The sequence below is a fragment of the Antrostomus carolinensis genome, unplaced genomic scaffold, assembly GCF_000700745.2.
Source record: "Antrostomus carolinensis isolate BGI_N321 unplaced genomic scaffold, ASM70074v2 scaffold23664, whole genome shotgun sequence".
Classification (NCBI taxonomy): domain Eukaryota; kingdom Metazoa; phylum Chordata; class Aves; order Caprimulgiformes; family Caprimulgidae; genus Antrostomus; species Antrostomus carolinensis.
Window position 1 is genome coordinate 56536 of NW_010311919.1, and position 21951 is coordinate 78486.

At 44.0% G+C, this 21951-nt stretch overlaps 1 protein-coding gene across 1 annotated transcript in view; it reads left to right on the plus strand.

The window, feature by feature from the left end:
- The window catches only part of INPP5D (inositol polyphosphate-5-phosphatase D), a 54763-nt gene that overhangs the window by 13737 nt on the left and 19075 nt on the right, over positions 1-21951 (plus strand). The window contains exons 3-5 of the mRNA XM_029084721.1: positions 14187-14337; positions 16450-16621; positions 17832-17972. Of these exons, the coding sequence (XP_028940554.1) occupies positions 14187-14337; positions 16450-16621; positions 17832-17972 (464 nt within the window). The remainder of the gene's footprint in view (positions 1-14186; positions 14338-16449; positions 16622-17831; positions 17973-21951) is intronic.

Consider the following 21951-nt stretch of genomic DNA (forward strand, 5'->3'; position numbering starts at 1 on the left):
GGTGAAACTTCGTGGTCCCAGCAAAGCTTTGGAGTTGGGGATCTCACTGAAGATCAAGCGCTCATCAGTGTGCAGAGCTGCAGAACTTCTATGGGAAAGTGGGATTTTATGCTTTGCATAACAGTGAATTTCAACAAAGGTTAATGCTGAGGATGGAATTGATTATGCCCGAGCTAGTTACTACCACAGAAAACTTGCTGTGTTTGTGGAATAGACACTGAATGGCTGAGGTATACTTAGGATGATTATTTTTCTTGGATAACCAAGAATATCCAACTTGGATAAGTGGACAACCAGATAATAATTAGGAGCAATGTATTGAATAGTGCTTAGGGAAACACATTTCTAGTATGACCAAATAATTTAATTATATTAAGCTTCATTTGATTACTGAAAATGGTATATATTCCAATTTGAGTATTTTTCAATATAATTTAATGTTGATTTAAGTCAGTTTGTAAAACTCTTTACAGTCTTTACATGTAGGACTGAAAATAATTTGCATTCAGGGCTTAGCAAAATCCATGTACTTGGTTTCTGCACACTATCCAAAACTGTTTATACAAGGAAAATGTTTTTTCGCTGTCTCATCTGAGGTAGGAATAAACAGAATGCATTTCACAGGTTTGAAAAAACTGGAAGAAGCAGCATTTAATAAGAGAACTAGGTATTTCCTGAAACATACACATTCCTTCTACTGAATCTCTCAGTACACAAAATTCTTCATACAAACAAACCATATCCAGCTTTTGTCTAGTTTGAACCCTTCCAGAATGTTTCCAGTTTCCTGAAAATAAAAAAAAAAATAAAGTGCAGAGAATATGGCTTAAATCAAGTTAAAGTGATATTATTATTTTGTTTTTCAAGCTTCAAAAAATGAAAACAGGTATTTGAAAGCATGCCATGAAGTGAAATCTCTTTTTCTTTTATCTGGCTGTGGTTTCAGATAAAATTCCCTCTAAAGAGTGAAATGCCAAAGAATGTAATCAATTTTTTGTTACAGTTTGCCCTCCAATAAATGTGTTATGTCATAAAGCCTTCATCACGCTTAAACAATTGAAAATTGCAAATAGGCAATCCTCACTGAATATACAAAAAGAACTTCTAGGCGCTGCAAAATACTTTAAGATTCAGAAGATAAAGATTAGGGCTGTTATACAGTAACCAGTTTAACAATAATTGGTTTAGAAGAATAATTGTTTCACTGTACTATCCTTTTGAAAGGTTTTGATCACCCACAACCACGTACCGAGCAGCTTTTTCCTACTCCACTCATTCTTTTAGTTCCTGCTACAAGAGCTTGAGTGCAGTTTGCTCTTGACACAAAAGTGGGGCAGAAACTTTGGGCTTTTCATTCTCCTGGACCCTTCCTTTGCTTTCTAGGACTTGGGCAGTGTGGCACGAGCCCTTACCAGTGAAGACTGAGGCAAAAAAGTCATTGAGCACCTCAGCCTTCTCAATGTCCTGGGTGACCAGATCTCCCGTTGCCTTCCGGAGAGGGCCCACATTTTCCCTAGTTTTCCTTTTTTCCCCAACATACCTGTAGAAGCGTTTTTTGTTGCCCTTGACATCTCTGGCCAAATTTAATTCTGTCAGGGCCTTGGCTTTCCTAACCTGATCCCTGGCTTCTCGGGTAATTTCTCTGTATTCCTCCCAGGTTACTTGTCCTTCCTTCCACCCTCTGTAGGCTTCTTTCTTGATCCTAAGTTTGTTCAGGATCTTCCTGTCCATCCATGCAGGCCTCCTGCTGGTTTTGCCTGCCTTCCTCTTTGTTGGGATGCATCGTTCCTAGTCTTGTAGGAAGAGATCTTTGAGTATGTTCCAACTATCCTGCACCCCTCTTCCTTCCAGGAATTCATCCCATGGTACATGACCAAGCAGATCCCTCAAGAAGTCAAAGTCTGCTCTCCTGAAATCCAGGGTGGTGAGCTTACAGTGTACCTTCTTCTTATTGCTTCTCTGCTTGGAGGCATGATGGGTCACAGAGAAAATTATTCATTTTCAGGCAAGTCTTGAGTTGTTTACTCAAAGAAAGAGAAGCGGATATATAGTTGGTGTTATATGAGGCTTTTTGTCCTGATCATTTAAGATAGGAATGAGTCTTGGAAAACATTGCTATTAAATTTGTTTACAATGAGTCTTACGGCAGATATTGCCATCTGTACAAAATTGTTTCTGCACTTGTTACTGACAGGGTGATGCCCTTTCTTCTTTAGAGATGTATCTTGATTTGCTGATGAGAGGTGCCATTGCAGGCTGCATCCTCCATACAGAGATGTAGATCATCCAGCAAGTCACAAGTAATACTTGGGCTCCAGTTAGATCTCGCTCACTCGATCTGCCCTGCAGCCTTAGGTATGGGACCAATTGACCCTAGGTATGCTGCAGCTTATTTGCTGATATAAATATAAAATATAAAGATACAATCACTTTTAAAGAACAACATGTTCAATTCAAAGTATCATCCTGGTTGCACTTGGAGGTCTGCTCCACCAATACTTTTCAAATTTACCTTTTGGTGGTTGAAGATATTTTTGTTTAAAGTTTTAAAAGAAATATAGAATCCTTTACTTTTAAGATTGCTGCAAAGCACAGAGGACTTGCTTTCAAATGACAAAATGGTTTAGGGAAATTAAACAGACTTTAGCAAAGATAGCTCAGATTCAGTAATTTCAGAGTCCCTCAAAGAGAATGAAGTCAGAATACAGCTTTTGGATGTTCCCAGGTCTTTGCCCTGCTGTCTGACTTCTTTTGCCTTCAATTTGTAACTTCTGACAGAGTTTTCCATCTTGGTTCTTCTCTGAAAGTCTAAGTCAGTTCCCTTCTCCTATTCTGTCATAGGGCTCTAAAGCTCTCCTTTCCCAGTGTTTTAAAAGGTTGCACCCAGCACAGCTGGGTTCAGCAAATCCCATAGTTGGAGTGTAGCAAAGCTCTCTATGCGGCAGTTGCTCTGTGTTAGCATGCTGTTAAGCCTAATTGAAATTCTCAGATAAATCCAGATTAGACCGCATTCTCCAAAACTTGACAGGAATGTAATGACCCATGTTGTTTAAAAGTCTTAGGATGAAGTATTCTTTGCAACTGAACACAGTAGAATCGACATGCAGCAAGCACTGGTCGTTCACAGAGGTGCTGGGTAGCCTTTCCAGAAGTTTGTCTTCATTGTATGCCACAACCTGCACATGCAAAACCAGACACCTTGGGTTAGGTCCAGTTTTAGGGGGAAAAGTTTAACAAAAAATTTGTAACACTGCATCCGCTATTTTTATTCCAGCAGTGCAGTTCAGGGGAGAACATAAAAGGAGACGTTTGAAGGGCGTTTTTTGTTGGGTTTTAGTTTTGTGGTTACTTTTGTTAAGTGATGGTGCTTCTTCAGGCTGGGTTCTATATCTGTTCAATTAGCAGGTATGGCTGAGTGCTTGTTTCTAATAGAGTAAAGGTTTCTTATTCATACAGTAAATGAATGAAATACAGGACAGGATGAGTGGTCACCTTAGTGTCACAGAAATAGAAAACAGTTGCTATAGCTTAAAGCCTGTGAAATTTTGCAGGCTGAAGACAGGAAATTGTAACACTAAGGTGCTCACCCTTATCTGTGCATTGCTGTATGGTTTTCAATTATGCAATCCCAGAAAGTTATGCAGTATAATGTGGTGAATGCAGCTGTTTTACATGCACTTTCTGCCCGTGTTGTTTTGCTTTAGCAGTGTATCCTCAGTAAGTATAACTTCTTTAATCTCAGATTTTCTCTTTTCCACTGGATATTTTACGTAATTCATGCATATTTAATGCTTGTTGTCTGTGGAAGCTAGGATCCATCAGTGCAGAAGACAATAGGGAAAGCGGAGAGCCAATTACAGATCCTTCACTATCTGCCTGCACAGGTTAGAGGAAACCTGTGCAGGCAGATCATGAGAGGATCCAACCTGAGAGAGTTGGGGCTGTTCAGCCTGGAAAAGAGGAGGGCTTAGGGGAGATCTTATAGCAGCCTTCCAATACCTGAAGGGGCCTACAAGAAAGCTGGGGAGGGACTTTTTATAAGGGCAGTTAGTGATAGAACAAGGGGAAATGGCTCTAAACTGGAAGAGGGTAGGTTTAGATTAAATATTAGGAAGAAATTCTTCACTGTGAGGGTGGTCAGACACTGGAACAGGTTGCCCAGAGAAGCTGTGGATGCTCCTCCCTGGAAGTGTTCAAGGCCAGGTTGGATGAGGCTTTGAGCAACCTTATCTAGTGGGGGGTGTCACTGCTCATGGCAGGGGGGTTGGAACTGGATGATCTTTAAGGTCTCTTCCAACCCAAACCATTTTATGATTCTAAACCCCCAGGAACATAGTGTAGGACTGAGATGAGCTGAGGCGTCCTGCTCTGCTGTGCAGGCAGAGCGAGCGTGGGCATACCTTCAACCTGTCTCTGGGAAAAGTTCTTTCTCGTAGGACTTCAAACCCTGCACACTGTTGCCTGGGGATGTATTTATTGCCTTCTGTAGATGGAAAAACTGAAGGGCACTTGGGAGTTTCCACAAAGAAACAAGTATCAGTGACCTGCAATAGTGTCCCCAGCTCAGTTACTGTCAGCAGTGAGTGCTGACAAAATCAGAATGATGACCTCCACAAACTGCCTTCAGAAATGATGACTATGTTACATTTGCTGCCTTGGTTGCCTTGCTAGCTCTTGAGGACCTCAGTTTTCAAGCTGGTCTTTGAAAACAGACTAGAACTAGATACTTTATGAAGAAATGAAAATGGAAATTTTCATCTGACTTCAAGTGCTGAAGCTTTTCAGTGGAAAACCAAAAAGCACAAGGCTTGTGATAAAATTCCAAAGTTGTTAGAAGTAGAGTACTCCAAAACTTTTACTTAAATTCTACCCACACACTACAGAAGTGCTAAAAAATTGCATGAGATCCCCATGAATCTTGTAGTCCTTGCTCATTCACCACCAACTCATCTGACTTGCACTCTGTAGCTAAATTTAACACCAGTCCCTCATGTTCTGTCATGGAACCGTACTGTTGTTTGCTTCTTGTTGATGTGAATCTTATTTATTATAACATAGAGAGATGTTGAAAGGGTTGGTTGCTCAGGAAGTTTCTCTTGGTGCTATGAGTTAGACCATTATAAGCTGTGTTGGTAAAATCCTTTTTGATGGCTAGATTTTGAATGGTTTATTTAGTGCAGACTACCTCAAGTATGTGGTGTTGGTGCTTTCTGTAATTGCTTGGTGTTCTCACTGGCTTCTGTCTAGATACATTAGTTAGATATTTGGCAGTTACCATACTACTTATGTGAATTGCGGAGTACTGGGGCAGAGTGGAATAGGGTTCTTAACTAGGACATTATTTTTATTACCTATGTCTTTATCTTGTGTGAGAGAGTGCAGGACTTCTCTAGGTCCTTTACCTTCCAGAACTTCTAATATGTTTTTCTTTAGGATCCAGAATTTTAACAAGGGACTTGAGATAAAAAATTGTCAGCCAGCTATACTCTACAGAGAACTCCTTTCAATATTCCTTCTCTTCAACAGACTCTCTTAATTTGCAAATGTCCCAGTTCTGCCAAGGGAGCACTTCCTACCTGTGAACATGACCAATCTTTGGTCTGCCAGAATGAAGCCTGAGTGGGATCACATATAGGAAAACTCTTGCAGGGACAGATGAGATCAGAAGTGGGAGATATGACAGGATCTTTCTAAGATTAACTGAAACTGGGCTCGCATTCCAGACATAGAATGTCTTAAGCATTTGAAACTGAGCATGAGCAAAATTCATTGTGCTTCCCAAGTCTCTTCTGTGACATTGCAGGTAGGAAAAAGTGAGATGGCTGTTTTGGCCAAAATTGGATAAGGAGGGAGTTTATGTTTTAATCTAGGTTTGCACTTTATCAGACAATTTGGAAGTGAAGTCATGATGTGCCTGCCTGCCCAGTTAGCAATGGAGGCAGGAGTGCTTATTTGCACTTGGTCGACTAGTTTCCAGCTAGCAGCAAGAGGATTCATATTTCATGCACATATTGCAAGTGAGGAAGTAGATGCTGAACTTTGACAAATGTTCTGTGCACACTGGTGTGAAAGAGAGTGAAAATCAGTTAGCATTCCCATTTTTTTAATACGTATACTAAGAAAGGAATTGCGATGCAGTGCCAGTAATTCATATACAGTGTCTCTTAAGTCAGTATTATACTTAAAGAAATGGTATCCTTCAGTTGCATTTGAGGAACAGAGGGAATTTTATAGGATTGACAACATGGTAATTTTCTTTATTTTTTCCTCTTTTAACTTAGGTGTTTTTTGGTTTAGGTTGTTTTTTTTTTTAATGTTTGGATGTCTGATTTTCAGCCAGGAACACAAGCTAGAAGTAATATGTACTTAGGTTGTTCAATTGCAATTCCTCGTTTCCTTCCACAAATAATCTCTTTCAAAAATTCTGAAGCCCTCTTTCCCAGAACCCTCTGATTTCCATTATTTTCACCCAAAGTCTTAAATGTAAAAGGCCACTGTAGCAAAAATGGCATGAATAAGCAAACTTGAGCATCAGGACCAAACTGTATACAGAATGAGACAAGAAAGCCTTCATCATCTCTCATCTCAGAGGAGGCAGGGGCTATTCACCTTCCATTCTCTCCAACATTGTTCAAGCTATATAATTTACAGCTGGACTTACACTGTGCTGTTCTCCCAAAAATTCAGATTATTTTTTCCAGGTGAGGAGGCACTGCTTCGGCCACCCACTGGCATCCTCTGCCCAGATTCCCTGGATTCCTCCCCTTGCCTCTTCTCTCATGCTTAGTTCCCCTGCCAGAGACCCTCTTACTGAGTGTTACCCAGCATCTGAACTCCCCTACCAGCTTGCAGGTTCCCACCACTTATTAAAGTCCATTCCTCTATTGACCCTATGTAAAGGGCTCCCCCTTTTCCTCAGCCACATACTTGCTCCTCTCCCTTTGTCTCCTAGTCAGCCTCATTTCTTCCCAGTCCTGAGTGTTGCATTCAAAATAGAATAAGTTTCTGAGTGGCTTGTATTTTGGGAAGTAGCTGTTTCTCCCAGCTGTGATTGCTGTCTGCAATCCCATTCCTGTGAAATACCCCTGAAATTTCTTAGTACAAGATTTGATCTAAAAATAAGAAATGTTTTCTGACAAAACAAAACTGAAACACAACCAGGTTGCTTTAAAATGCTTTAAAAATAATTTACCAGGAATTTCTTAGCTCTTACATTCAGCTCTTTAATGAAATATCAAAGCTTGCCTACATGAGAGCCAAAAGTAAATTTCAAAATGCCACCTAGGCTTCCTGGCTAACAGACAGTCTTGAAGACAACTTTTTTCCAAACCAGGAAGCCTAAGAATTTTATTTTTTTTTCAAATCCAAAAGGAAAAAAAGTTCCTGCCAGCTTTTTGCGCCAAAGTAGAAGTGATCTGACCTTCAGCTTCCGTTCAAGCTGGTGGGTATTGCATGAATTTTATAACTTCAAAAACTTACTGACTTTTACTGAAATGCCTATATATGGGTTAAATACCTGTTGTAAGGCACTTTAGTTAGAAAAGATTGGCCTTAAGCAATATAGCCAGATGACCAGTTTCCTAGTTCCTCCTTGCGCCTTGGCTCAGGAAAGGAAAACACTTCCTCTTCCTTCTGAGGGCCCCAGACTTCCTGTGCCATCTATTTATACAATTGTTGTTATGAACCCCAAGTTAACCACTTCCTTGCCTGGTTTAGCGTAGGCTTTACATCTTTTAAATCTCTTTTCACTTTGTGTCTTTATACTCCTCTTGCAACTTCTCTTAGAAGTATGTTTAGAATTGCTTCTCAGCAAACTCATATTTGGAGTATCTTTGTCAAGGTGTTCTGTTGGCCAAATGGCATTCCTTGGAGATAATGAAGAGAGGAGACTTAGGCTGGGCCCTGTTGGCCTTTTTACATCAGATACAGAGAAAGATTAGATGATCTCAGCCATACGAAAATCTGTTGAGAGGTTTAGGTGGACTAATTTGGAAAGGGGCTCACAAGATTTAACCAAAGACCAGTGATTAAAGGCTTTAGTCATACCTGTTTTCATGAAGTGAAGAGCTCAGAAGCCTTTTCAACATGAAGGCAGGAGCAAGTCCTAGCTGGTTGTATTAAACCATTGTACAGTCAGCACACAGTAGATGGAAGGGAAATCGATAACTGAAAGGACCTGCAGAATTGAGGACAGTTTCTGGAGGACCAGAGACACTAGGCCATCCTCTGGGAATGGAGGTTTCCAGCCAAAAGGTCTGGAGTCAGAAGTGGAAGATCTGAGAGTCCATGGTTTGGGACGCAGCTGAAATGGCTGGGCTGATCATGGCAAGCGTGTGTGTGTGTGTGTGTGTGTTCAGTTTTACCAGTCTCCTTTAAGGATATAGCAGGATCTGGACAAAAGAGGCAGCAGGAAGATTTGTAGAGGACTTCCTACAGTTGCAGAATTAGGGGTGGCAGGAGTCCTTGCAAGGTCTCTGAGCCCAGCGTTTGTCCTGTTTTCCAGCTAAAGTGGGATCAGGTGCTTGCTCGCCAACTGTGAGGAATGCTTGGCTACTCTGCATTGAGATGCTTCCAGGGACATGAACACACACTCTCCCTGTGTAGCCTGACTTCACTGTCTCTGCCTGGCAAGGTTCCCCGAGATCTAACCTAAACCTCCTTTGCTGGAAAGCACGCCAGCCACATCTGCTGTCCTTGGGGGACTTGCAGCACAGCTGGTTGCTATCTTCTTTATAAGAGACTTTAAAACTTGTAAGACTGCTGCTGTGATATCTCCAGGCTGTCCCTTTGCCAGACCACACCAGTCCCTTTCTTCTGAGCTTTCCTTGTAAATCACTTTTTCCAACTCTTCAGCTGCCCTCATAATTTTTCCTTGGGACTTGCTATGGTATTTTTACATGTCTTGTAAAGAGATGTGCCCCAGGCTGGACACAGCAGTCCAGCTAGAGCCTTTTGGCACCAAGTACAGCAGAAAAGTTTCTTTGTGCATCTCATATGACACTCCCATTAATAGACCTTAGAAAGACAAGCTTTTTCTGATGCAGTTTCCCACTGTAGAATTGCTATGCAGTATCTGATTTGCTATTGTCCAGACTCCTCTGTGCGATTCTGCTGTTTTACGGGCTGTTCCCTATATCACATATGTTCACTAGGTGTTTCCTTTCCATATGTTATGGCTCTTGTCAGCACAAAGCTGAGGTATAGGTGGTGATGCTGGAGGGGTTGCCTGTGGAAGGAGAGCCTGCCGTCCACGCTGTTTGATGCCCCGTGAGCTGTGTGGGCATGTTTCTGGGGATGTGGTGCGTTGCCGTGGAGATGCCACTTGCCATCCACGTTTCTAATGACTTGAAACAATTCACATTGCAATTAAAACAAGATCTATCCTGTGATAACCCCGAGGAAACAGTTACTTACAAAATGAAGGCGGGGGGGGCGGGAAGTGGATTTCATTGTTGTGCTCTGCTTGGGTGGCTCCAGCTTGCTCTGTGCTGCCCTGTCCTGCTTGGTTTTGTTTGCAGAGCCCTGTTCTGTGTCTGCACCCTGTCTCAAAAACCAGAGCAAGTTGCAAGAAGTTTAGGCTCTGTTTTGCCTCGCTCCTGTCATCCAGTGTGGTTGTCTCGAGGACATTTATTCAGAGTGCATTCATTAAGAGTCCAGTGGACCGACACAGTGTCAGTATTTTGCTGTCCCCCACTGCTTTTCCTTCCTAACCTATAAACCTTTGCCACAAGTTCAAGTGTGAAGAAGGCATGTGTCCCAGCTACACGCTGCTTTCCTTGCTAGCAGTGAAAATTGTTTGACCAGCCTTCAGGTAGGTCATCTAACAACCTGAGTCTAGCTGCAACTTCTCTGAACCAGACTTTCTGTGTTAAACTGGTGCTGCGCAGGCATCATCCCTACAGTCCCAGGCAGTGCTGGTCTGGGAATACCCCACAGCCTGGGGGACGGTCCCATTTTCCTGTGGCTGGCAGCAAAGTTAGGGGCTGTTGGAGGGTCTCACATAGCACTTGTCACTGGTGGTATTGGAGCGCCTTGCAGTTGTGTATTGAACAACGTGACCAGTGTCTGCCATGCAGGCTTTGTTCTCATCCTTTCCCCAATGGGAGAAGCAAGTGCAGTGAGGTCTTGCTTTTACTGTTCTCTCTCCCAATTCAAACAATGTATAGTTTTTGCTGTGCCTCAGTGCAGAGGGAGGCAGCGCAAAGCAATGTGCCCTACTCTCTCGAGGGGAGTGGGGAAATTTGGGGAGTGCCTTCAACTGAGAAGAGCTCATTTCATAGTGCAGGCAATCAGGCAGAGAAGGTTGTTGGGCACTGCTTTGTGCTGGAGAGTCACAGCCCTTCCCACACGCTTCCTCTGCTGAGGCCCTTGCAAGTAATAACAATTATAATACAAAAGAAAATGAGTGAGAATAATCTCAGACTCTCGTAGTGGCAAAGCTGATATGTGGCAAGGTGGTGCTGCTGCTGCAGCTTTCGTGGTGTGGGGAGGGTCTTGGAACTTCCCTGCCCTGAGTGAGCACCACACAGGTTTGAGGCTCCCCCGTCCTTCCCTCTGTGCACTGGTTCCCCATTTTCCCGTTGCAGCTCTCACTGTCTCTCTGCAGCTGCTCGGAATGCGTGTTAAGCTCCCTGCTGAATTCTGTCTTAAAATATGAAAGCGCCGTCCTTCATTTTTACTGTGTGCTGCAGGGAGTTGGTCCTTTTTATCCTGAATGGGCTTGGGGAAGGTGGGATGTCAGAGGAGCTGGCACCACTGGAATGGAGATGTCTCTCTTTGGGAATGATGCATGCAAAGCCCAGCTCCTCCACATGGCCGGAAATCCCAGTTATCTCTGAGAGAGGAGATGATGAGGTTCATCAAGAAAGGTGGCTGGAGGGGATCGGATGGCTGTCTGACCAGCCAGCTGGGCAACTGTGGGAGAAGGGGTGCATAACGGTGGGGCCTCTCTGCCGTGTATCCTGCTAGCCTGCACATGAGCTGGCGCTTACGGCTACGCCGGGGAATTTGAGCTGGACCACAGGCTCCAGTCCACCCTTGAAATGCGGTGCAATGAGTTAGAGGAAGGAGGCCTGTTACCAAATGCTTCTTCTTCTGGTTACCACAGAGACCAGCACGGTTTCAGAGTTTGAACTATCCTTGGCAGCAAAAAGTGCTAATACAGCCTTTCCTCCCACTTACATCAAGGCTCCATTTGGCCTGAAAAGAGCTGTACAGGGCAATCAGTCTTCTTGCAGGCACCCTGGGGGAGCAGGAGCTGAGAGGCAAAACACAGATGAGAAGACTGTGTTTGGGCACTGGTTGGGGAGGGATGCTTTGTGGGGGTGGGATGGAGGGTTGCGGGGACAGTCATCAGTCAGGGGGTTCTTGGGAAGTGGGCAGACAGTGAGGTCTTTGGAAAATGAAGTAGGAGTGTGAAGACAGCTTTGGAAAGAGGAGGATTGGGGTAGGCTGCAGTAATTCAAGAGGTAGGAGAGAGCACTGTTGGCAAAGCTTTCCTCCTGCAAAGATGTAGATGGCAAACCCTGACCATCCTGTTTACCCTCAACATGTTTTAGGGTCTGAGTGTGCACTCTGATGGGGCTAATGCCTTTTTCCAGGTGCCCTTTGGAGTAGCTTAGGGCAAAGCAAACCATCACAAGCCTCATCTCTCATGAGCTCCAGCCCATTTATCAGTGCTGTAGGTGGTGGGCAGAAGGCAGTCCAGGCAGATTAAATCCAGAGGATGAGCACTGCCATGGGCTGGGCACGAAGGCTGAGTGTGGTGCCATCCTGCAGTCAGTGCTGCTGACAGTGCACTCTGGGGGACTGCTGCTCACAGCTGTGTAAATAATCACAAAACCGGGGGTTTCAGAGCAGAGGAAAGTACTGCAGGGAAGATGAACAGAGAAACATGGAAACAACTGGCTGAACTATTCCAGGTCTCTCCCAGTGCAGCACTGTGATTTCAGAATGCTTCCATACAATGGATTAGAGCTGAGTGCTTTTTTTCCTTGAAAATATTCCCAGATTCCCAGCCTTCACAGTCAGCATCAAGAAGCAGAAGAGTCGGGGAGGACCAAGACACTACTTGCATTAATTGGTATAAATCAGAAGTCATTCTGATTTTGCTGAGTTTGTGCTGCTCTAGCAGAGCAGGATCTGGCCTTTGCTGTTATGGTCCTGTGAAGTTTTAACCAGCAATTTGTTTCAAGACCTCTGGCCTCACAAAAATATAATCCAGTGTTTGCCCAAGCACCACTTTCATACTCAATGCAGCGTTTTCCAGTGTACAAGAATAATAAATCTTGATAAATGCAGGAACACCTGGGAGACAGAAAAGGAGGCTGTACAGGCAGAGCTCTCAGAAACATCGCACATATTTGTTATGAAAATGAGTCTTGCTGTGCCTTTAAAGACATGCAAGTGTAGTTAAAAATGAAAAGTATTTTTGATGGCAGCCCTGGGGGCGCTGAAAGCTTCCAATGCGGCTCAGTATTGAAAGCTCTGTCCTAATTTCTGGCCTAAGATTTTATTCTTTAGGAAAATTTAAAAAAAAATCTTGTTGCTACTAGGACTCACTGAAGACATTTTTATGTGTTCTGCTCACTGTGGTTTGTGCTAGCATTTCTCCTGTTTAATCTCTTGGTTTTGCTACATTTGCCTTTTAAACAAAAAAGCTCACAGATAATAAGAAACTGGGCAAACACAAATGGCAAGTAAATAAGCTTATTAAAACTTGGTGTATGTTAATTTTTACAGCCAATAATTGCAATAAAAAAAAGAAATTAAAATATCCTGCCTGTTAGTCAGAGGCAGAATGTCTAAAGTGTGGCTGTGTAACAAGTTATTTCAAATTGGAGGCAAAGCTTTAATTCATTATTAACTAACCATGTTTCCTGTGCAAATTCTAGCTTTATACATGTAAAATAGTGCCTGTCAAGCCTACCATTAGGGTAATCAGGTCTTCCTTTTGATTGCCCACTGCTGCTGTATCCCGGGATGTGAACAGTTCTCTGTGTTGCTCTTTTAAGTCAAGAACAACAGCCTTGGGCTGGAAAATGTGTGCTGTGCACCGTTCTGCTCCTGCTCCCTGACTTTTTGCTGCATGTGTAGGCAGGGCCTTCTTGAGTTGGTTTCTCTAGGAAAAGGTTTGTCCAGAAAGAGAGCACCCTGCCAGGAAGAGCACCCCTTGTGAAGAGTGATCAGAGCTTCTGTTACATGTTGTTGCCTTGGATTTGGATGATATTTAAATGTGGTTCTGGAGAAAATGCAGAGCTCTGTCTTTAGGTGAGGAGGTCTGTGCTGAGCCATGACAAATAATTTCTCTGCCCCTGGTAGTGCCCTTGGTTGAAGCAGTGGGGCAGAGCTGCAGGATGGCAGCTGTTCCTGCCTGGTGAAGCCAGCAGATTTGTTGTTCACACTGATATGTAGGTATAATTGCTTTGAAGCTTTCCCTCCGAAGACCTCTAAACCCTTATCCCTGTGTTTGCCCTCTGCAAGCATCTATTTCCTGAGATTAGTGGCCAGAGCTGTGCTAGAAACAGGTTTAGTCACAGTTAAAATTCAGCTGGCAAGCTAAGTGTCATGCCTGATGCATTCACAGTCCTAGCTGTGTCCTGAGCCTCAGCTTTCTAAATCTTCATCTGAGCAGTTTTTTGTGTGACAGTACCTTGCTAGCTTGTTTCATTTGAACCTAGTTCTGAGCCTTTGAATCCTGGAAGGGATGCTAAAGTCTAGATTTAGATATATTTATCTTGCAATTTCACAGAAAAAATTCTTCCTGGATACCATAAAATATAACGTAGTCCAGGGGCTTTGTGCTCAGTAAAAGAGGGAATGCAAAGATTAATCTGGGAGAAATCTTTGTTTTTAAAGTTTTCCTTTGCTTTGACGCCAAATACACTGAATCAAATGAGAGAGCTCTTCCATTTGGCTTCAGTGAATCTTTGAGGTTGCCATTTTTGCTGACACTGGCTGGTATGTGTGTGTGTATCTGTTTCTGTTTGTACTGCAGGAGTCGTTCTGCACAGAGCCCGTGGTCAGATGGGCAGTGAGAGCTGGGCTGGCTTTCTCTGGACAGCAGTAGTAGTTTTGGTTTTTGGGTTTGTTTTTTTCTCTCTCTGACTTTGTTTTTCCTTCTGTGAGGAGCAGTGTTTCTGTGGTAGGAAATCTCAGACCATGACAGCCTCTGTGTTTTGTTTCAGGCATCAGAGGGTGTTCCCGTGAAGTATTTTGAGAACTTGGAGGAACTGATAGAATTTTACAAGAAGGAGAATATGGGTCTTGTGTGGCACCTCAAATATCCAGTGCCGCGGGAAGAAGAGGAGGCTGCAGATGAACCAGAGGAGGATGCTGGTAAGAAACGCATGATGTGACTTGGTGATGCAGACCCTTGACACTTACTCTGGACTGGAGATATGCAGTGCAGGCAGGGGGATTAGAGCATGTCATGCAATAAAAGAGAGCAGGGCGTAGAGAGACCTGAGCTGGCAAGGCAGTGAGCTGTCATGGTTCTGGGGCAGTACCACATCTGAAGCACTATTTTAGCTCGTCTGAGAGGATACGTTGAGACTCTCTGCAGAAGTATATTGTATCAGCTGCAGGGCTGACTAATCTGTTGTCCTTCATCTGGACTCAAGCTGGTTTATGTCTAGCCATTTCACATGTCTCTACACTGCTCTCCCTGCACTGTGTCTGTAGGGCCACTGTCTCAGCAGCACAGACACTCTCCTAGAGACTCGGAGCACATCTCTCTGCAGTGCCATGCACCTGCAGCTGCTGTGATCTTTGGTCATCTGAAACAAGCCCCCTTACCTGCTCTGATCTAGAGGACATTTCCTAACAGCCATAACCAGAGAGCACAGATCCCGCAGAGGCAGACAGTCTAATTCTATGCATAGAGACAGATATATGATGAAGAGGTGCAATTGGCATCATCCCAACTATTTTATATGAAATGTCACTGTGAGTTCCTGACACTCACTGGTCTTGGATCGTTCCTTGGATTTTTCCTGGATCATCCCTTGGATCTGTCATTGTTCTCCTGAATCCCAGGGGAAGGTCATGCCCATGGAGCCACCCTCCCTGTCCTTTCTGACATCTGTCCAGAAATGATGAGCATTACAATAAAACTTGTCAGAAGAACATAGTCCTGTGACAGACAGACAGGCATGTGCACTGAAGTAGATTGATGTGCCTGTGTAGATTTGTGCAATCCAATGGATCTCTAATAGGAGCTGGAAGATTTTGATGTGCAGTTCTCGTGAAGAAAGAACAAAATTTTGCAAAGCTGCTCAGGAAAGACGTTCCTGTTTTTTGGCTAGCTGCACTGAGTCTCCAGCTCTCAGGGCAGGGGAGGGAACTACAGCAAAAATAATACAGAGGGAGGCGAGCAGCAGGGAATGAAGTTCTAGCCAAGACTAAGAGCCTTTAGATTAAGAGATATTAGCACTGAGGCTGAGCTGTTCACGTAGAGAATTTAATTTTGTGGAGACACTTTGATGCCATCATGCTGGAGCCATGTAGGGTGTATAGATGTCTGGCCATGTTACGCATGGAATTGCAGAGGTGAAAGATGAACCCTCAGATACCTTGCAGATGCACCACCCAACTGTGCCATTGCTCGGTGCTGCAGTGGCTCTGTGAATCACAGCTTTTGCCCAGGAGCAATGGGTCAGTTTTAGGTATCTTTTTGTAATGAAAACTCCACCATTAAGAAATAACTAAACAAAACCTCACAACTCAACCAGCTACATGTGACAGGTGTAACAAAGCCTTAGGAACATTGGTATGAAAAGAAAGGTAACTATGTTTGGGCTAAATGGAAATGATCCCACTCTTCTCCCAGGAGAGGAAGGTACGCTGAGCAGCAGGATGACAGAGCAGGAAAACCCTTTGTTCTTCCAACTTGATGCCAACAAGACAAGGCAGGATGCTCAGCCCCTCCATATTGGATTATGATATTCTATTGTCTCCATCTGTGTTTGCTTACTTTAGCTGTTCACTTCTCTCCATTAGCAGCTTCTGCTGCTCTTTCCATTGTGCCCATCAATCCATGCTGCCCCAGCAGCAGATCTCCATGATAATGGTAATTATATGGATGAGGTACAGCTATGTTCTCTAAGTGTTATATTCAAACTAATTAACCTTCATAGCTACTGTGCAGATGGGACAGTCAAACCAACTTGGGTGAGGTTACACGGCCAGGCAGAGGCATATCCTGCCCACATGTGAGGTCCAAGCCTGGCAGCTCAGCCCGCTGGTTTTGCTCCACTGACAACCCTGAGAACAGGGCTGGGCCTGTATCAATCCCTGAGCTTTCCAGCTCTGAAATCAGAGGCACTTCAGAAAGGATGGTTTCTCCAATGACTGTCAGGGTGGTGAAGACTCTGCCCTGCCTGTGGGTGAGGGGGAGGAGGTTAAATTGCCATGCTGGGATGACTGTGCCTCTCCCTTTCTCCTTGCCAGACCTGGTACCCACGCCTCCTATCCTGCCCCCACGCAACATCCTCATGACATTGCCGAGCAGTGAGACAAAGGAGATATCTTCTCTCCCTGAAAACTCCAGGGTGGCAGATGTTAATAAGTTGTCCCTTTCTGAGACACTGCTCCAGCGACTGCAGTACCAGGACACAAGCAGGTGAGGATGGCAAGTCACAAGGCTGCAGAATCAGCCTTCAGTCCAGCTCTGAGGTTTCTGGGGTGCTCTCTCTGGGACAGCTGAGGACCTGTTTGATTCAGGCAAATTACTCCTCATTTATACTACCAAATGAAGAACAGAATCAGATCTACAGTGTGTTGGCTACTTGTTACAGTCTAGCTGTCATGTAGAAAGAACACTTTTCTGAAGTATTAAAATCACCAATAGACTGTCTCCACTAAGATATAGTTTACTATACCTGAGAGAACTCAGTGTATTACCTGAGTGTCTAAACTAAAGGTTGTATCAGAAAGCACCAGCCAGTCCTCAAAAAGCAGAAGCTGGTATGTGGATTTCCAGGTACCCATAGTGATTTACTCCAGCTACAGGTCTGACTCACACTGTCCCATGTGCTAGCTGTGTCACACCTGGACATCCACTGAAGCCTTAGAGGAAGCCACATGATATTTAATGAGCAGATCTGCAAAGTTTAAAAATAAAATCAGAAGGCATGCCTGTTGGCAGGGCAGTGGGAGGCTGTGAGAAACACAGGTCCTGGTTGTGCGTGGCAGCACAGGTCCTGTTGTGGTGGCCCAGTAGCAGCTGTCTGACTGGGAGAAACACAGTTTTGGTCAGCTGCCTGCACCATTTCACCTGCTAAGCAGCCAGCTGGGAATTTCTGCATTTGTCGGGGCACAAGACAGCACATGCCGTCTGCCTGGTTCATCTTTTCTTGTGGTGCTGGAGTCCAGGTAGCACAGAGACAGGGAAGAGGGGAGCACCCCATACAGATCTGTGGTCTCAGCTCTCCCCAGGACTATTTTAGACTGTTTGGAATAAAACTTTCAAAGTGGGACTTGGTGAGGTGAAAGGGAGTTTCCGTCTCCCCACAGCCACTGACTATTAGCAACCTCAAAGCAGCCTGGCTTTACCAATGGCTTTGGCATAGCCAGGCATCACAAAACTTCTGCTGACATGGTAGCTCAGCAGTCAGGAAGGAAGGGTAGGAAGGAGGAAGAGGAGAAAATGTCAGTGGTGTGGTGGGAGATCCATGGTCCAATTGAGAACTGCATATTTACACTAAAATCCAAGGCACACGGCCCCCCATCTATCTGTGCTAGCATTGGAAGTTTCAGAAAGATAATAAAGCTGTCTGATATTTGGAAGCAGAGAAAAGAGCTGGCTTTTGACCCATCTGTTTCTTTCACAGTGTCTCTGACGAGCATCTTAAACTCATCCAGGACTACCTGCGAGTTCACATTATTAGTGACTTTGAGATGGTGCAGACTGGCTCAAGCAATCTTCCTCAACTGAAGAAACTATTAACAGTTCTTTGCAAAGGACTCTTCAGGTAACTAGAGGCTGGTTTTCAGAGATCACAGTATAATGCTGTAATGATGTAGTCTAACATAGCTTTCACGTGCCTGCATTCAGAACCTGCATTTCTGGCACAGGACATTGGCTTACCTTCAAAAACATTATATTTAGATCTCATGACCTGTGATTCTGGTCCAAAGATGTGAAATCTATATAAAAAACATAGTGCTGACAGTGAAGTTTCCCTGTAGGCGGTTTCAGTCAGTGAAGTATTATTTTTTATGCTTTGTTTAGAAAGAAACAAAACAAAAAATCCACTAACCAATTAACTGCATAATTTGGTAATGCATAAATGACACCCACAGAATTGTCAAGCACAAGTCAGTTATGGAAACAAGCACATATTGGTGTATAGCTATGTTTTAAACACTGATTTTCCTTCCTACTAATGCACTGTTAACCTGGAGTGATTCCACTGATATCAGTGAAGTCCAGCTCAAATGAAAGGAGAAACAAGCCTAGATTCTACAAATTACACCTTTCCTATTGATAGACCTTCCACGTCCCAAATAGGAAAACTCTGACAGAGAACTAAAACCTTGCAGAGCTCCTTGTTTCTCTGGTGGAAGGATGTGATTTCCCCCCTTGCTGCTTGTAAGCAAATGAGGAGATTAGCCTGCGCTTCTGCAGAGATCTTAGAGCACTCTTGGGCAGAAGGCGTGTACTTCCACACTTGTATCAGTGGCTCACAATACCTTTCTTTCCAGTGTATTTAGAAGTGAGGCTGACAGTGCTACTGGCCTGGTCTTGTACTCCTAGAGCTCACCAAGGGAGAAGAAAGGGCTAAAATGACAGGTGGATACTGCTGATTTGCTTAGCTTTAACTTATGGAAGGAAGGCAGGGAGTGAGTCAGGTACTCAGCTACTTGGGACCACGATTACTGCTCTAAAGTGTTGGGCACTGTGCACGTTTTACCATGAATATTCAGCCCTGCTTCTTCTGCCAGAAGCCAGCTGCTCACAGATAAGTCCCTGGCAGGTCTGAGGATGGGGTATGCAAAGAGCTGCCTGTCTTCTTCTGCACCCTGCTTGAGGGTTTTGCTTCTCTACACCCACAGAGGGGGAGACCCAGGTGGCTAGCTAAGAATAAACCTGAACAATGGAAACTAAAATCTAATGAAATCACAAGTGAGAGTTTTGTGTTACTAAAATATCTTCAGTACTGCTGTTCTGATGATGGCTGGCTTTTTCCATTTCCAACTTCTTATTCCACTTCACCTTATACAGGTTTTACAACCCTAGTCCTCATAAAGGTACATGGGATAACAAGAAAGGAGATGCAACAAGTCCACAATCCTCTCAAGAGCCAGGACACCTTTTACATTTCCAGATTTCCTGTAGGTTTTTTTGGAGACTGGACTTTGCAAAGCATTATCCTAGTTCTGCTCGTGGAAGCCTACTGAGCACAGGGGCACTGCACCACCACAAACACAGCAAAGGGCAAGTTGCCTGCCCTTTGCCCCTCTAGTAGGCATGTAGCTATGGAAATATATGTCCTCATGCAGTTCTTCCCCCTGCTTCCTCAGTATTTTCTCCACATATCTGCATTATTTCAGTTAGATGGAGGTGCCTTCTCAGTTTTTTCATCAAGGTACAGAACTGCAGGCTGTTTTAGTCTCAATCAGATCTCTCTGAGGAACTTCTCCCATGCTATTCAGGTTGTTCCACAAATTTATTTCATCCAACCAAACTATTTGCTTAGCTTCAGCTGGCTAATAGTCAGATGCTTGGGTATCTTACTGTTTTTTGCAATCAGTCTCCAAGGTTGTCAGGAGGTTTAGCTTGCTTCCCTTATCAGAGTTCTGAACTCAGATTTAATCAGTGGCATTAGCTAAATTTAGTTTTTATTTACCTCAGCTTTCTTCAGCTGTGCAGGGATTCAGCTGAATGTACGGGTAATTCCCAGGCTGCTTCTCAGTGGCTGTGTCCTCTTAATAATGTTCAGTTTCATTATTTTCACAATTTTTGAGAATAGGTTAAAAAACCAAACAAACAATAAGAAGAAATGTTAATTGGCACAGCTTGAGCTCTTTCACTGAAGTTGCAGCTCCTTTGAATTTCCTGGGTTAAGAGTGTGCAAGAAGACACTTGCTGTGGCTGAGCTGACCCTGGCTGTTTGAGAGCCACACTGATTTGCTGTAAATCTGAGGGCTTTGTGATACTGTATTCTGGCTTTTCCAACTTCCCAGAGCCCAGCTATGCCATCTTTCAGGGTCACACTCTCAGACACACTGTTGTCACTGTGAAAAATGAGCATCCTGGTGCCCTTTGGCTGCCTTGCTTCTGTGTTTTGATACTGGGCTGTGGGTAAGCAGGGACTGACAATGCTAGCAAGGTAGGGAGGATGCATACTGGAGCAGCTCAGTGGTTAGGAGAAGAAAAGAGCTTACAGTGAAGCATGGGGTTGGGAGAGGAGTTGGGCCAACTGTTTGTGAACAGTCTGTGCCTTTTGCAGTTTGTGTGTTAAGCCTGGACAGGTGTAGGATTCATTTCTGACCAAGAAGCTCAAGCATAGCTGGGCCACAGCAGACTGGGAGTGCAAAGTTTGTGATCTCTTCCCCTCACCCTCCTCACCACTGATCCCTGATTAATTCAGCAAGGACCAGACTCCAACGTGCATTAAAGATATTGAAAGCTGGTTTTAACTCTGCTGGAAGCTGATACTACCTTCTAGGGCTAGCTGTGGCCAAGGGAGTCAGGACAGTCACAGCACATCGTCTCATCAAATCCCAGGGGACAGTGAGGCAACACTCCTGGGAGAGACTGTTCACTTTGGCAGCTCATATCCTAAAAATGAAACAAAACAGAGACTTGTGAGGCTGATGAGTACTTTTGTGAAGCACTCAGTGCTAAAAGAAATTGGTGTACAAGAAATTGGTTCTTCAACTGGAGCTAGAAAGCTGACTCATGTAGAGCTTGGTGCCAGTGCATCAAAGAGTGGGGACTACTTGTGTGAGTGGACTTTGTTGAGAGTTCCCTACCAGCTTTAAGTGAAAAACACTAATAGTGGCCTGCTCAGCCTGCTACTGTCTGAAGCTACCATTTGGTCATCGATCACTGCTCTGCATGCTCCTTTTTATTCTCCCTCACTGAATAATTTCTGTATGGAGCTTTTTAAGGCAGCTTTTCAAGCACTTGTGATACCAGCACTTGTGCAATTGTATGTGGATACATGGGTTTCTGACACTTCAGTGAAGGTGACTACATATATTTCCTTTATACTATCAAGAGAAGAAAACAAAAGGAGTTATAAGTGCCATTAAAACTACTTTGTGGTTTTTTTTGAGTTTGAACACTTGCAGATGCTGTTCCCCCATCCTGATGCACATGCTATGTGTGGCACTGTACAGTAATCAGAGGACAGTTTTCCCATGAGAAATCATTTCTGAAGTACTTCAAGCAGCTGCTGCTCTGTGTTTTCAAGAGATGGCCTACACAGTCTTGGGCACAGTAAATGCCCTTTAGTTCTTTTCAAACTGAACACTCAGTGCTTCTGTAACTGCCTTGCAGCCTTCTGGGACCTGAATCTATGGGTGCAGAGCTCAATGGAGTCTTGGGTTTGGGGACAGAGCTATTTGCCATGACACTGGTCCTAGGTGATTCAAAGCTGAATAGTGATGTTGGAGGACTAAGTTTAGCAGATCCAGATTCCTACAAGTGTCTTGTACTTCTGTGTGCCCCATGGCAAGTCTTTCAGACTGAAATTTCAAATGTTAGTGTTTAATTTAAATAGTTAATCATCCATGGTTCAGCACCTAGACAAATGTCTAATCTTCAGACAGGCATACTTTCGTTTTGGAGCACTTTCTCCAACAAACAGGGAGTAAAATCCGGTCCATTCAGACTTAGGAAAGTGAGGGAAATCATTAATATCCACTGTTGACTAGGTACAATGCGATCATCCTAGCACTGCTTCCCACCATCACCTTCCTTTTGACCTGTGCTCCCTGGCT